General features: G+C 46.4%; 1 protein-coding gene across 1 annotated transcript in view; it reads right to left on the bottom strand.

The window, feature by feature from the left end:
* Positions 1-16,560, bottom strand: part of LOC130291605 (rho GTPase-activating protein 6-like) — an 851,736-nt gene that overhangs the window by 704,683 nt on the left and 130,493 nt on the right. Inside the window, exons 2-4 of the mRNA XM_056540562.1 lie at positions 7,622-7,706; positions 7,338-7,468; positions 7,000-7,047 (exon numbers count right to left, since the gene is read on the bottom strand). Coding sequence (XP_056396537.1) covers positions 7,000-7,047; positions 7,338-7,468; positions 7,622-7,644 — 202 coding nt within the window. The 5' untranslated portion in view covers positions 7,645-7,706. The remainder of the gene's footprint in view (positions 1-6,999; positions 7,048-7,337; positions 7,469-7,621; positions 7,707-16,560) is intronic.

Here is a 16,560-nt window from a genome sequence, read left to right on the forward strand (position 1 = left end):
CAGTGGGATGGATAGGTTAGAGAGGGGTCAGGACATAATGGTGGGTGGAGAGGAGTCCTGTGGGGGGAGGTTAAGAGCAGTGGATAAGGAGATCCATGGGTTACAAACCAGCCATAAAAATAAATGTAGCCCGAAAAATTGTAATCCCAATAATTCAAAAAATTCCATTAGCCCCAATAACTCAATAACTACAATAAGCCCCATTAACTCAAAAAATACCGTTAGCCCAATAACTTAAATAACAACGTTAGAACCAATAACGCAAAAAATCCCATTAGCCCCAATAACTTAAATAATAACGTTACACCCAATAACTCAAAAAATCCCATTAACCCCATTAACTTAAATAGTACAATTAGCCCTTTTAACTCAAATAACATTAACCCCAATAACTCTGAAAATTCCATTAGTGAGACTATATGTGTAAAAATTAATGGAAATGTAAAGTGTATGTTCACAAATGCCAGAAGCCTAGCAAATAAAATGGGGGAGCTTGAGGCCTTGATACTCACATAACATATTGGAACATATTGATATAGTTGGGGTCACTGAGACATGGCTGGACTCCTCACATGACTGGGCTGTTAATCTGCAGGGGTTTACATTGTTTCGCAAGGATAGAATGAACAGAAAAGGTGGTGGAGTCTGTCTGTATGTAAGAAGTGGTATGAAAGCCAGTGTGAACGATGCCATAGTGTGTGATGATTCTGAGGATGTGGAATAACTGTGGATAGAATTACAAAAGGAGGTAAATACTGAAAAAATAATATTTGGTGTAATCTACAGACCCCCTAATATCACTGAGGAGATAGAAGGTCGGCTGCATAAACAAATAGAGAGGGCCGCCCGGGCAGGTACAGTGGTAATAATGGGAGATTTTAACTATCCAGATATAGATTGGGGCCGGGGGCTGGCTAAAACTACGAAGGGGAGAAAGTTCCTAAATTTATTGCAGGATAATTTTATGGGCCAGTTTGTGGAGGACCCAACAAGAAGTGATGCCTTGTTGGATCTGATCATTTCCAACAACGCAGAGCTGATTGGTAATGTAACTGTGAGGGAAAACCTTGGTAATAGCGACCACAATATAGTTACTTTTGACTTAAAATGTAGAAAACAAAGACAGACGGGGAAGACAAAAACATATAACTTTAAAAAGGCAAATTTCCCAGGGCTGAGATCTGCACTACAGGACATAGACTGGTGGGAGGTGTTCTCAAATACTGATACAGAAGGTAGATGTGACATCTTTAAATCAACTCTAAATAACTATACAGCTAAATATATACCAAAGGGGAACAAATATAAACGATTAAAACTAAATCCTACATGGCTGACAAATGATGTTAAAAGAGCAATAAACAACAAAAAAATAGCCTTCAAAAAATTCTAATCTGATGGGTCAGCTATAACATTTAAACAGTACAAGGAGCTTAATAAAATCTGTAAAAATGTAATAAAAACAGCAAAAATTCAAAATGAGAGACAGGTGGCCAAAGAAAGCAAAACTAATCCTAAATATTTTTTTAGATATATAAATACAAAAAAAAACAAGGACAGAGCATGTAGGACCCCTTAATAATGATAATGGGGAGGTTGTCACGGGCGATCAAGAGAAGGCGGAGCTACTGAATGGGTTCTTTAGTTCTGTATACACTATGGAAAAAGGAGCTGACATTGGCCAGGTCAGTGCTGGTAACACATCATGTAATGTACTGAACTGGCTTAATGTAGAGATGGTACAAGGTAAGTTAAGTAAAGTAAATGTAAGCAAATCTCCAGGGCCGGATGGACTACACCCAAGAGTTCTTAGAGAGGTAAGTTCAGTAATATCTGTACCCTTGTTCATGATAGAGATTCTCTGGTGTCTAGTATTGTGCCAAGGAAGTGGCGCAAGGCTAAGGTGGTACCAATCTTCAAGAAGGGCTCTAGGTCTTCGCCAGGCAATTATAGACCGATAAGTCTAACGTGCATTGTGGGTAAATTGTTTGAAGGACTTATAAGGGATTACATACGGGAATACATAGGGGATAATAGTATTATAAGTGATGGCCAGCATGGGTTTACTAAGGATAGAAGTTGTCAAACCAATCTAATTTGCTTTTATGAAGAGGTGAGTAGAAGCCTTGACAGAGGAATGGCTGTGGATATAGTGTTTCTGGATTTTGCCAAAGGGTTTGATACTGTCCCTCACAGACGTCTGACAGGTAAGTTAAGGTCTTTGGGCTTGGAAATTTTAGTTTCTAACTGGATTGAACACTGGCTCATGGATCGTACCCAGAGAGTGGTGGTCAATGATTCGTACTCTGATTGGTCCCCGGTAATTAATGGTGTACCCCAAGGTTCAGTACTGGGCCCGCTGTTTAATTTATTTATCAATGATATAAAGAATGGTATTAACAGCTCTGTTTCTATCTTTGCAGATGACACCAAGCTTTGTAGCACGGTACAGTCTATAGAAGATGTGCATAAGTTACAAGATGACTTGGATAGACTAAGTGTCTGGGCATCCACTTGGCAAATGAGGTTCAATGTGGATAAATGTAAAGTTATGCATCTGGGTACTAAGAACATGCATGCATTGTATGTCTAAGGGGGGATTAAACTGGCAGAGTCACTGGTAGAGAAGGATCTGGGTGTACTTGTAGATCACAGACTACAGAATAGCATGCAATGTTAGGCTGCTGCTTCCAAAGCCGGCAGGATATTGTCATGTATAAAAAGAGGCATGGACTCAAGGGACAGGGACATAATACTCCCCCTTTATAAAGCATTGGTACGGCCTCACCTGGAATATGCTGTTCAGTTTTGGTCGCCTGTTCATAAAAGGAACACTGCAGAGTTGGAAAGGGTGCAGAGACGCGCGACTAAACTAATATGGGGCATGGAACAGCTTAGCTATGAAGAGCGATTAAAGGAGTTACAATTGTTTAGTCTTGAGAAGAGACGTTTAAGGGGGGATATGATAAACGTATATAAGTATATAAATGGCCCATACAAAAAATATGGAGAAAAACTGTTCCAGGTTAAAGCCCCCCAAAGGACAAGGGGGCACTCCCTCCATCTGGAGAAGAAAAGGTTTAGTCTAAAGGGGCGACACGCCTTCTTTACCGTGAGGACTGTGAATTTATGGAACGGTCTACCTCGGGAACTGGTCACAGCAGGAACAATTAACAGCTTTAAAACAGGGTTAGATACAAAATAACATTAATGCCTATGCAGAATTATAAAACTACATCCCTTTCCCTTATCCCCTTACACCCTTCACTTCAATTCCCTGGCTGGACTTGATGGACGTATGTCTTTTTTCAACCATACTAACTATGTAACTATGGGAAAGGGAGCTAGGGGGGGGTGCTCTGCATATACCTATGGGAAAGGGAGGGAGAGGGGGGGTGCTCTGCATATACCTATGGGAAAGGGAGAGAGAGGGGGTGCTCTGCACATGCCTATGGGAAAGGGAGGGAGAGGGGGTGCTCTGCATATACCTATGAGAAAGGGAGGGAGGGGGTGCTCTGCATATACCTATGGGAAAGGGAGGGGTAGAGGGTGCTCTGCATATACCAATGGGAAAGGGGGGGTGCTCTGCATATACCTATGGGAAAGGGAAGGAGAGGGGGGTGCTCTGCATATACCTATGGGAAAGGGAGAGAGAGGGGGGGTGCTCTGCATATACCTATGGGAAAGGGAGGGAGAGGGGGGTGCTCTGCATATATCTATGGGAAAGGGAGGGAGAGGGGTGTGCTCTGCATATACCTATGGGAAAGGGAGGGAGAGGGGGTGCTCTGCATATACCTATGGGGAGGAGGGGGGTGTAGCTCTGCATATACCTATGGGAAAGAGGGTGGGGTTTAGCTCTGCATATACCTATGGGGAAGAGGGGGGGTGTAGCTCTGCATATACCTATGGGGAAGGGGGGTGTAGCTCTGCATATACATATGGGAAAGAGGGGGGGTAGCTCTGCATATATCTATGGGAAAGAGGGGTGGGGGGTAACCCTGCATATACCTATGGCAAAGATGGGGGTTGTAGCTCTGCATATACCTATGGGAAAGAGGGGGGTGTAACTCTACATATACCTATGGGAAAGAGGGGGGGGTGCTCTACATATACCTATGGGAAAGGGAGGGAGAGAGGGATGTGCTCAGCATATACCTATGGGAAAGGGAGGGAGAGGGGGTGCTCTGCATATACCTATGGGAAAGGGAGGGAGAAGGGGGTGCTCTGCATATACCTATGGGAAAGGGAGGGAGAGGGGGTGCTCTGCATATACCTATGGGAAAGGGTGGGAGAGGGGGTGCTCTGCATATACCTATGGGAAAGGGAGGGAGAGGGGGGTGTAGCCCTGCATATACCTATGGGGAGGGGGGGGGTGTAGCTCTGCATATACCTATGGGAAAGAGGGTGGGGTGTAGCTCTGCATATACCTATGGGGAAGAGGGGGGGGGTGTAGCTCTGCATATACCTATGGGGAAGGGGGGGTGTAGCTCTGCATATACCTATGGGAAAGAGGGAGGGTAGCTCTGCATATATCTATGGGAAAGAGGGGGGGGGGGGGTAACCCTGCATATACCTATGGCAAAGATGGGGGTTGTAGCTCTCCATATACCTATGGGAAAGAGGGGGGGGGGTAGCTCTGCATATACCTATGGGAAAGAGGGGGTGGGGGGTGTATCTCTGCATATACCTATGCCAAAGATGGGGGTTGTAGCTCTGCATATACCTATGGGAAAGAGGGGGGGTTAACTCTGCATATACATATGGGAAAGGGGGGTAGCTCTGCATATACCTATGGGAAAGAGGGGGTGGTGGGTGTATCTCTGCATATACCTATGGGAAAGAGGGGGGGTGTAACTCTGCATATACCTATGGGAAAGAGAGGGGGGTGTAACTCTGCATATACCTATGGGAAAGAGGGGGTTACCTGGCTACCTACCTACCTGCTCTTTTACTGTGCAGGACACCAAGGAGGGAATTATTACAGTTTGTGGGCCTATAGATGGGAAGATTGTGTAGAGGAGGGGATGGCAATGAAAAAATGCAGTCTGACATGTTTTTCCTGCAGATGTTAAAAGATCCACATGGCGGTCTTATCCGGACGGAGAAGAAAAGGAAAGAGGACGCCGCTGATCAGAAAAGACCTAATTGTGAGTCCCAAAATGTAACTGTAATCACTTATATGGTATACGCATCCTGTGTGCAGCTGATACCTACCGCCATATGGTATATAATCACTTATATTGTATACAGATCCTGTATAGTATAGTATACTGGTCTGTGTATAGTGGTTTAATTCAGTACAGTATGGCGATATTATCCAGTTATTGTGTGGTGGTATATATTTGCTCCTTGTATACCAGTATTATTGGTCATGGAAATTTACCTACGTTAAAGTGTTTCTTACATATATACATTTTTATTTATTGTGTGTGGGATTTGGGTGGAATAGGAGCGTGGCAGAAGATTGACGAGCTGCAGAGCCTAGCAGGGGCCCCTGCCTTTTTTGGTCCTGGGGGGGGCCCCCCGAGTGTTGTCAGTCCGCCCCTGGGGGGAGGGGATGGAGGTGGAGTAATTAAAGGTAATCTGTCATCAGAATCACCCGCACTAAACCTGTTACACAGGCTTGTAGTGCGGGTGATCCTGATTAAAACGCTCCTTACCTGGTTAAAAATGGTTCAGCGGTTCTTAAGATATCTATATTTTTAGTTTTCTGTTATTCCCTGGCTTGGGACTCAGTGGGAGGTGTTATCACCTCGGACTCGGCCACACGTCATTCTAGCTGGGCGGAGCTGCTGCCTGGCTCATGAATATTCATGAAGTTATCCACACAAATATATCTATATATAACCTGCTTGTTCCTTCAGTTTGTGAATAAAAACACCCTCTGTCCCTCCCTTCCTCCCACCCTTTTTCACTCATGCAGCCCGTCTTCTTACTTGTATTGGGCCGCAGCTCGAGTGAAGCCGGGGAGAGAACGCCGCTTCCGGGTGTACGGAACGCGGCGCATGCGCGGCCCTCCCCACCAGACCGAGAAAAAGGAGTTAGACCACGAGCATAAGTTCATGAATATTCATGAGCAGGCCGGCAGCTCCGCCCAGCAAGAATAACGTGTGGCATAGCCTGAGATGATAACACCTCCCACTGAGTCCCAAGCCAGGGAATAACAGAAAACTAAAAATATAGATATCTTAAGAAACGCTGAACCATTTTTAACCAGGTAAGGATCGTTTTAATCAGGATCACCCGCACTACAAGCCTGTGTAAGGCTGGGTTCACACTACATTTTCTCTGTTGACCACAGTTTTAGGTCCGGTTGTAAAAGCGCATACGGCGCAAAAATGAGCCGACCGGACCGAACGTTTCACTCCGGCCGGCTCATTGAAATGAATGACATACGGGAGCGCATACGAAGGCATACGGGAGCGCGAGGTTTTAGCTCCCCCTGCCGTATGCGCTCCCGTATGGGAGAAAACGTAGTGTGAACCCAGCCTAACAGGTTTAGTGCGGGTGATTCTGATGACAGATTTCCTTTAAGGGGGGGGGGGGGGGTGCGTGTGCGTGTGTGGGGGGGGGGGGGGGTGCCAAACAAAGGGTCCGCCCCGGCTGCCAAATGCTCTAGGTACGCCCCTGCTGACAGGTAAGCTTGAAGGGGTTAAAAATGTAATTTATCAACAAAAACTGAATATGTAAGAATATTGAGGGAGAGTTATTAAAACCTGTCCAGAGAAACCAATCAGCTTGTTTCTTTCATTTTTAGAAAGGCTTGGGAAAAATGAAACAAACAACCTGATTGGTTGCTATGGGCAACTGGACAACTTTTCCTCTGCATAGGTTTTGATAAATCTCCTCCATTATGTATAGCATGTATTATCAAGAAACTTCTAATGCTGTCACATTAGAGAAGTGTTTTCCAACCAGTGTGCCTCCAGCTATTGCAAAACTACAATTCCCAGCATGTCCGGACAGCCGACAGACCATATTACATATATGAGAGTATACCTTTTCGGTCCTGCTTGCGCTTCACAACTTTCTTTGAGTTTTGATAACCTGTAATATAAAGGGTACATGTGAGACAGAAGCCCCCAGTTCAGCACAGAACAGAAGGTTGGACACAGATAATGTGGAACATTTTACTGTCACTGGTTGCATGCAGCACATTCCTGAGGGAATCCCAAAAATAAACAGATCATTTCCTTTCAGTCTGGGAAAGTGCCCCTTCCCCCTTTTTCTCCATTAGTGTCACACAACTCCAATTTCACAATTCACGGACAAGTGCCTACAACGAGCTCCACTCTCCATGATACACACAAGAATACCCATGTACAGACGTAACTCACCAGGCTTGATGTCAGCGCAGAGTCCTAGCTGCTGAAGAGTGAAAAGTGCAATCTCCTGCAGCCGGAACCTCTCTAGTTCAGACAGATTCTGCAGGTGAATGGCAGGGAGAATCGCAGTAGCCTCCAGCACCCTAATAATATACACACAGCAGTCAGTGACACATTGAAAAACCGACTGGTCATCACAGCTATAATATCTATAGCAGAAAAAGGCGCAATATATAAAGTATGCTAGATCCTGCATAACCTGACACTAGAGGACAATTCACCTTCCCCCCCCTTACCGGCTCTTGTCGTTAGGTTCCATTGAGTTCCTTCCCAAGGAAACTATGCAGCCCCGCAGATATCTGGGATATTACTTCTCACGAACTGGAGGACAGGGCAAACAGAAGAGGAGAGTCTGAGAGTAGGAGGGGTGAGGGGAGGAGAGCTGCATGAGACCTGCCATTAGAAATGGCTTTACAATGTTTACAAGTTATCTTTCCACTGTTTTCTGCAATAATGACCATAGTGAAAAAAGTAAACGGTTGCTCCAGTCTTTTGAAAGAAATGAGGACTAGATTAAAAAAAAAGAATGGTTAGAGCATTTGAATACAGTGCATAGAATTGTATACAAAATCGTATTATACAGAAAATAAAAAACAGATCCCCACAATAGAAGTGAACTTCTGCTTAGTAAGTAGACATTAACCCCTTAAGGACCACGGACGTCTGAGCACGTCCCTGCGCCCTGGGTCTTAACCCCTTAAGGACCGGGCCATTTTATACCTTAGGACCGGAGCGTTTTTTGCAATTCTGACCACTGTCACTTTAAACATTAATAACTCTGGAATGGTTTTAGTTATCATTCTGATTCCGAGATTGTTTTTTCGTGACATATTCTACTTTAACTTAGTGGTAAAATTTTACGGTAACTTGCATCCTTTCATGGTGAAAAATCCCCAAATTTGATGAAAAAAATTAAAATTTTGCATTTTTCTAACTTTGAAGTTCTCTGCTTGTAAGGAAAATGGATATTCAAAATAAAAAAAAATTTGGATCACATATACAATATGTCTACTTTATGTTTGCATCATAAAATTGATGAGTTTTTACTTTTGGAAGACACCAGAGGGCTTCAAAGTTCAGCAATTTTCAAATTTTTCACAAAATTTTCAAACTCACTTTTTTTCAGTGACCAGTTCAGTTTTGAAGTGGATTTGAAGGGTCTTCATATTAGAAATACCCCACAAATGACCCCATTATAAAAACTACACCCCCAAAGTATTCAAAATGACATTCAGCAAGTGTTTTAACCCTTTAGGTGTTTCACAGGAATAGCAGTAAAGTGAAGGAGAAAATTTAAAATCTTAATTTTTTACACTCGCATTTTCTTTTAGACCTAATTTTTGAATTTTTGCAAGGGGTAAAAGGAAAAAATTTTTACTGGTCTTTGTTGCCCATTTTCTCTCGAGTAAGCACATACCTCATATGTCTATGTTAATTGTTCAGCGGGCGCAGTAGAGGGCTCAGAAGGGAAGGAGCGACAAGGGGAGTTTGGAGAGAACATTTTTCTGAAATGGTTTTTGGGGGGCATGTCACCTTTAGGAAGCCCCTAGGGTGCCAGGACAGCAAAAAAAAAAAAAAACACATGGCATTATATTTTTGAAACTAGACCCCTTGGGGAACATAACAAGGAGTAAAGTGAACCTTAATACCCCACAGGGTTTTCACAACTTTTGCATATGTAAAAAAAAACTAAAAAATTTTACCTAAAATGCTTGTTTTTGCTAAAATTTTACATTTTTACAAAGGGTTAAAGCAGAAAATACCCCCCAAAATTTGAAGCCCAATTTCTCCTGATTCAGAAAACACCCCATATGAGGGTGAAAAGTGCTCTGCTGGTGCACTACAGGTCTCAGAAGAGGAGTAGTCACATTTGGCTTTTTGGAAGCAAATTTTGCTCTGGGGGCATGCCGCATTTAGGAAGCCCCTATGGTGCCAGGACAGCAAAAAAAAAAAAACACATATTTTGGAAACTAGACCCCTTGGGGAACGTAACAAGGGGTAAAGTGAACCTTAATACTCCACAGGGATTTCACGACTTTTGCATATATAAAAAAATATATATATTTTTTTCACTAAAATGTGGGTTTCCCCACAAATTTCCCATTTTTGCAAGGGTTAATAGTAGAAAAGACCCCCCAAAATTTGTAACCCCATCTCTTTTGAGTATGTAGGTACCCCATAAGTGGACATCAAGTGCACTACGGGCAAACTATAATGCTCAGAAGAGAAGGAGTCACATTTGCAAACTTTGCTGAAATGGGGGGGACATGTCGCATTTAGGAAGCCCCTATGGTGCCAGGACAGCAAAATAACCCCCACATGTCATACCATATTGGAATGTAACAAGGGGTAAAGTGAGCCTTAATACCCCACAGGGGTTTTACAACTTTTGCATATGTAAAAAAAAAAATTTTTCACTAAAATGTGTTTCCCCCCAAATTTTACATTTTTACAAGGGTTAATAGCAGAAAATACCCCCCAAAATTTGTAAATACATTTCTTTGGAGTAAGGACATACCTTATTTTTGATGATTTTCGCTCCGCGGGTGCACACCAGGTCTTGGAGTAGGAGGTCAGTCAGGGGCCTTGAGCTTATTATAGCAGCCAGGATGTGGGACCCCCCCCTCAAGGAGCATTAATGGGTGGGGAGCACTGAGCCCTAAAATAGGGGAACACTATGGGGGACAACAGGCCGTAACTGGGGTAGACAGTTGGGGTACAGTGGCCCCTAATATGGGGTACAGTGGGCCAGAAAATAATATAATAATAAAAAAAGTCCCCGATGATAGTGACTCAGTGACCTATGACCCAATGTTTGAAAAAACACCCCCAGAGGTCTTATCAGTTTTTTTTTTTCCAGGTTTTTTTGGGCAATTTAGTGATTTATGGGGGTAAAATTTTGGAATGTACTCTGGACTTGGTACATTGGTCAAATTATGGAAAATTAAACTGAAAAGTGAAAATTTAGGGCTCCATGGAAGTGTGATACTCCCTGAAGCAGCCTATGCAGAGGCCCGGATGATCGGGGCAAGTGTCACACTGAATGGTGGTGTCCCTCCGTCTCCCCTTCCTGTAACACACACTGCATTTTTTCTGGGATCGTCCCTTCTTTCCACTGGGGGGGGGGGGGACCTCACCTGGAAAGTGTTGGCCTGGGACGATCCTGGCGCCTATAACTCAAGAACCTTGGGAAGTCCGGCCTGATCTTTCCCGGTCAGCAAAGATCAGGAACCTTAGGACTTCTTCTTGGTACTGGAGGAATGTCCCTGTGTTGCCAGCGTACTGGGATAGTACAAAAGCATTGTACATGGCAACCTGTACCATGTAGACCGCAACTTTTTTGTACCATGCCCGTGTTTTCTGCATGGCGTTGTATAGCGTCTGAGAGACCAACTCCCCCCATATACCGATTGTAGTCCAGAATACAATCGGGCTTGAGGATCGGTCCCACGGTACCTCGCACAGGGACAGGGGTGCTGCCGTTCCCATGAATAGTGGCGAGTATAAGGACATCCCTCTTATCCTTATACTTCACCAACAACAGGTTATCATGGGTCAGGGCACGGGACTCACCCTTGGGGATAGGCGTCTGTACCAAATTTAGAGGAAGGCCTCTCTGTTTTTTCCGCACGGTCCCACAAGCGGACGTCGATCTGGCGGAAAGGGATGTGAAGAGAGGGATGCTGGTATAAAAGTTGTCCACGTACACGTGGTAGCCCTTATCCAGCAATGGGTACATAAGGTTCCAAACGATTTTCCCGCTAACACCCAGAGTGGGGGAACAATCTGGGGGTTCAATACGGGAATCTCGTCCCTCATACACTCTAAACTTGAGAGTGTACCCGGAGGTACTCTCACAAAGTTTATAGAGCTTCACGCCATATCGTGCCCGATTCGAGGGAATATACTGGCGGAAGATGAGTCTCCCCTTAAAACTGATGAGAGACTCATCTACCGAGAGGTCCCTGAGCGGTACATAGGCCTCCAAAAATTTGGCCCCAAAGTGATCGATGACCGGCCTCACTTTGTAAAGCCGGTCATGGGCGGGATCACCTTGGGGCGGGCATGCCGCATTATCTGCATAATGCAGGCATTTCCGAATGGCCTCATACCGGTTCCGTGTCATCACCATACTGTAAAGCGGGGTCTGGTAGAGGACGTCCCCGCTCCAGTAATGACGATCACTTGTTTTTTTGACCAGGCCCATATGCAGCGTGAGGCCCCAAACTGTCCTCATTTCCGCTGCATCAATGGCGCGCCATTCATTGGGCCTGGCCAAAAACGAATTGGGGTGGTGGGCAATGAACTGCTGGGCGTACAAGTTCGTTTGCTCCACCATTAGATTGACCAGGCTGTCACTGAAAAAAAACTTTAAAAAGTCCAGATCAGTGAACCCAGCCATGTCAATCCGGATTCCTGAGTCGCCAACAAACTCAGGAATCCGTGGCTGATAATCCTCTGGGGGGCTCCAGACAGGGTCATCGGAAGGGGGCTCCAGTGCACTTGTCTGGGGGGCCGGACTCCTATTACGAGCGGCATTGCCACCCGTACTAGTGTCGGCCACTGGGTAACTCTCATGGGGGGTGCGTGGCCTTGCCTGGCGGCCGCCGTACTGGGGTCTCATCATCACTACTAGATGATGAGGAGGGCGATGAAGAACACAAAAATGTTGGATCTTCATCGTCCTCACTGGCAGATTCAGAGTCGGAGGCTAAAAAAGCGTAAGCCTCCACTGCCGAAAATGCCTGGCGGGCCATCGCCTTTTTTGTACGGTGGGGGGGGGGGGAAGTATGTAGTGTGTGGTGCTTGGTGTACAAAGTGTAGAACAGTAATAGAAAGAGAAAAAAAAAGCTGTGGCCAAAAAAAAAAAAGGGGTGGCAAACGCAGCTCCCTGAACCCCTAATAGGACCCTGGGTAACGGATCAGACCCAAATAGGACCCTGGGGGACCTATTAGGGGGTCAAGGGGGGGATTTTTTTTTTTTTTATAAAAAAATAAAAAAAGCTGCGCCCAAAAAAAAAAAAGGGGTGGCACACGCAGCTCCCTGAACCCCTAGTAGGACCTGGGGTCAGGGATCATACCCTAATAGGACCCTGGGGGACCTATTAGGGGGTCAGGAGGGGAGGGGGGTACTTTTTTAAAAACTTTTTTTAACTTTTTAACTATTTATACTCCTACCTGTCCCTAAAATGAGGGGGCTCCGGAGCTCTGAGGGGGGATCAACGGTCCTCTTCCTGCTGCTGCACCCGCTGACTGAACCAAAACAGCGGGTCCAGAACAGGGAAGGAGCTGTTAACCCCTCCTCTGCCGCTCTGCTATTGGCTGGACGATCGCCAGCCAATAGCAGCGTTGCTGGGGCGGTGACAGTATTGTCACTGCTCCCCAGCAACGGTAGGTGATTGGCGGTGTAATTGTACACCACCGATCACCATTTATTTCCAGGTCAACGGGTGACCTGAATCGCTGAAGATCGCTTGCGTGATTTTGCAAGCGATCTCCGGCGATCGCCGACATGCGGGGGTCCCGGGACCCCCCTCGGCATTTGCACGGCATGCCTGCTGAAAGATTTCAGCAGACATGCCGTTCCGATCTCTGCCCGGCGAGCGGCAGAGACCGGAAATACAACAGGACGTTCTCTAAAGTCCTTGGGCATTAAAGCCCAGGTAGCGGGGACGTTAGAGAACGTCCTATGTCCTTAACAGGTTAAGGACCAGGGACGTACTAATACGTTCCAGCGAATTTCGCATCCCGCCGCGCGCCGGGCGGGTTGCGAAACCGGACGCCTGCTGAAATCATTCAGCAGGTGTCCCAGGCAAAATCCCGGGACCCCCACATGTCGACGATCGCCGCAGATCGTCCGCGAAATCGCGCGGGTGATCTGCGGTGATTCCGGTCATTCGGGTCGGTGATGACCCGATGACCTGGCAATAAATGGTGATCGGCGGTGTACAATACACCGCCAATCACCTACCGTTGCTGGGGAGCGGTGACAATACTGTCACCGCCCCAGCAACGCTGCTATTGGCCGGCGATCGTCCAGCCAATAGCAGAGCGGCAGATTCAGCGTTCAGTCAGCGGGTGCAGCAGTGAAGAGAAGACCGTCGACCCCCCCCTCGGAGCCGGAGCCCCTCAGGAGCCGTTACAATAGGGAGAGCAGTGTATAGGGACAGGTAGGACTAATAAAGTTAAAAAAAGTTTTAAAAAAGTAAAAAAAAGAAGAAAAAAAAGAACCCCCCCCCCGACCCCTTAATAGGTCCCCAAGGGTCCTATTAGGTTCTGATCCCTGACCCCGGGTCCTATTAGGGGATCAGGGAGCTTCGTGCGCCACCCTTTTTTTTTTTTTGGGCTGCAGTGTTCCCCCCCCCCCCCAATTATAACACACCATTATATATAAAATAGTACACCAAGCACCACATACACACTTCCCTGCCCCCCCCCCGCACACACACCCTCCCCCCCCCGCCAACACCCCCCGCCCTCCCTGCCACCGTAGAAAAAAGGCGATGGCCCGCCGGGCATTTTTGGTAGCGGAGGCTTACGCTTTTTTAGCCTCCGACTCCGAATCTGCCAGTGAGGACGATGAAGATCCAGCATTTTTGTGTTCTTCATCGTCTTCCTCATCATCTAGCAGTGATGGTGAGTCCCCCGTACGGCGGCGGAGACGCCGCCAGACGAGGCCTCGCACCCCCCATGAGAGTGGCCGACACTAGTACGAGTGGCAATGCCGCTCGTAATAGGAGTCTGGCCCCCCAGACAAGTGCACCGGAGCCCCCTTCCAATGACTCTGACTGGAGCCCCCCAGAGGATTATCAGCCACGGATTCCTGAGTTTGTTGGCGACTCAGGAATCCGGATTGACACGGCTGGCTTCACTGATCTGGACTTTTTAAAGTTTTTTGACAGCCTGGTCAATCTAATGGTGGAGCAAACAAACTTGTACGCCCAGCAGTTCATTGCCCACCACCCAGATTCCTTTTTGGCCAGGCCCAATGAATGGCGCGGTCATCGATCACTTTGGGGCCAAATTTTTGGAGGCCTACGTACCGCTCAGGGACCTCTCGGTAGATGAGTCTCTCATCAGTTTTAAGGGAAGACTCATCTTCCGCCAGTATATTCCCTCGAAGTGGACGCGGTATGGCATGAAGCTCTATAAACTCTGTGAGAGTACCTACGGGTATACTTGCAGGTTTAGAGTATATGAGGGACGAGATTCCCGTATTGAACCCCCAGATTGTTCCCCCACTCTGGGTGTTAGCGGGAAAATCATTTGGGACCTTATGCACCCATTGCTGGATAAGGGTTACCACGTGTATGTGGACAACTTTTATACCAGCATCCCTCTTTTCACATCCCTTGCCGCCAGATCCACGTCCGCTTGTGGGACCGTGCGGAAAAACTAGAGAGGCCTCCCTCTAAATTTGGTCCAGACGCCTATTCCCAAGGGTGAGTCCCGTGCCCTGACCCATGATAACCTGTTGTGGTGAAGTATAAGGATAAGAGGGATGTCCTTATGCTCACCACTATTTATGGGAATGGCAGCACCCCTGTCCCTGTGCGAGGTACCGTGGAACCGGTCCTCAAGCCCGATTGTATTCTGGACTACAATCGGTATATGGGGGGAGTTGATCTCTCAGATCAAGTCCTCAAGCCATACAACGCCATGCGGAAAACACGGGCATGGTACAAAAAGTTGCGGTCTACATGGTACAGGTTGCCATGTACAACGCTTTTGTACTATCCCAGTATGCTGGCAACACAGGGACATTCCTCCAGTACCAAGAAGAAGTCCTAAGGTTCCTGATTTTTGGCGAACGGGAAAGATCAGGCCGGACTTCCCAAGGGTCTGGAGTTATAGGCGCCAGGATCGTCCCCGGCCACACTCCAGGTGTGATCCCCCCGTCTGGAAAGAAGGGACGAACCCAGAAAAAATGGAAGGGGATGCGCAAGGACACCACATATCAATGCGACACTTGCCCAGATAATCTGGGCCTCTGAATAAGCTGCTTCAGGGAGTATAACACTTCCATGGAGCACTACATTTTCCCTTTTCATTAGAATTTTCCATAATTTGACCAATGTACCAAGTCCAGAGTACATTCCAAAATGTAACCCCAATAAAATCACTAAATTGCCCCAAAAAAACTGAAAAAAAAAACCAAAACCTGATAAGACCTCTGGGGGTGTTTTTTTTCAAAAATGGGTCATAGGTCACTGAGTCACTATCATCGGGGACTTTTTATGTTGCCTCAAATGCGCAGCGCTCTCTCTCCACCTGAGCGGGTGCGCATTTGAGGCAACAGGTTAGGGACGGCCACACACATCACATTCCCGGAATGATGACTCAGAGCATAGGGTTTGGGGCGGGCATATTTTTTTTAGTTTTGGCTATGCTCTGGGTCATCATTCTGGGAACATATCCTGTTTTATTATGTTTTATAATTTCCTGGCCCACTGTACCCCATATTACGGGCCTCTGTACCCCACCTGTCTACCCCAGTTACGGCCCGTTGTCCCCCATAGTGTTCCCCTATTTTAGGGCTCAGTGCTCCCCCCATTAGCGCTCCTTTAGGGGGGTCCCATATCCTGGCTCCATATCAATCTAAAGGTCCCTGACTGTGCTCCCACTCAAGCAAGACCTGCTGTGCACCCGCCAAGCCTAAATCATAAAAAAATAAGGTATGTCCTTACTCCAAAGAAATGTATTTACAAATTGTGGGGTGTCTTCTCTGCTATTAACCCTTGTAAAAATGTAAAATTTTTGGGGAAACACACATTTTAGTGAAATTTTTTTTTTTTTTTTACATATGCAAAAGTGGTGAAACCCCTGTGGGGTATTAAGGCTTACTTTACCCCTTGTGGGGGGTATTTTGCTGTCCTGGCACCATAGGGGCTTCCTAAATGCGACATGTCCCCCCCATTTCAGCAAAGTTTGCAAATGTGACTCCTTCTCTTCTGAGCATTGTAGTTCGCCCGTAGTGCACTTGACTTCCACTTATGGGGTACCTACATACTCAGAAGAGATGGGGTTACAAATTTTGGGGGGGTATTTTCTACTATTAACCCTTGCAACAATGTGAAATGTGTGGGGAAACCCACATTTTAGTGAAAAAAAATTTTTTTTTTACGTATGCAAAAGTCGTGAAATCCTGTTACAGTCCCCAAGGGGTCTAGTTTCC

The sequence above is a fragment of the Hyla sarda genome, chromosome 9 (genome assembly GCF_029499605.1).
Source record: "Hyla sarda isolate aHylSar1 chromosome 9, aHylSar1.hap1, whole genome shotgun sequence".
NCBI classification, from domain to species: domain Eukaryota; kingdom Metazoa; phylum Chordata; class Amphibia; order Anura; family Hylidae; genus Hyla; species Hyla sarda.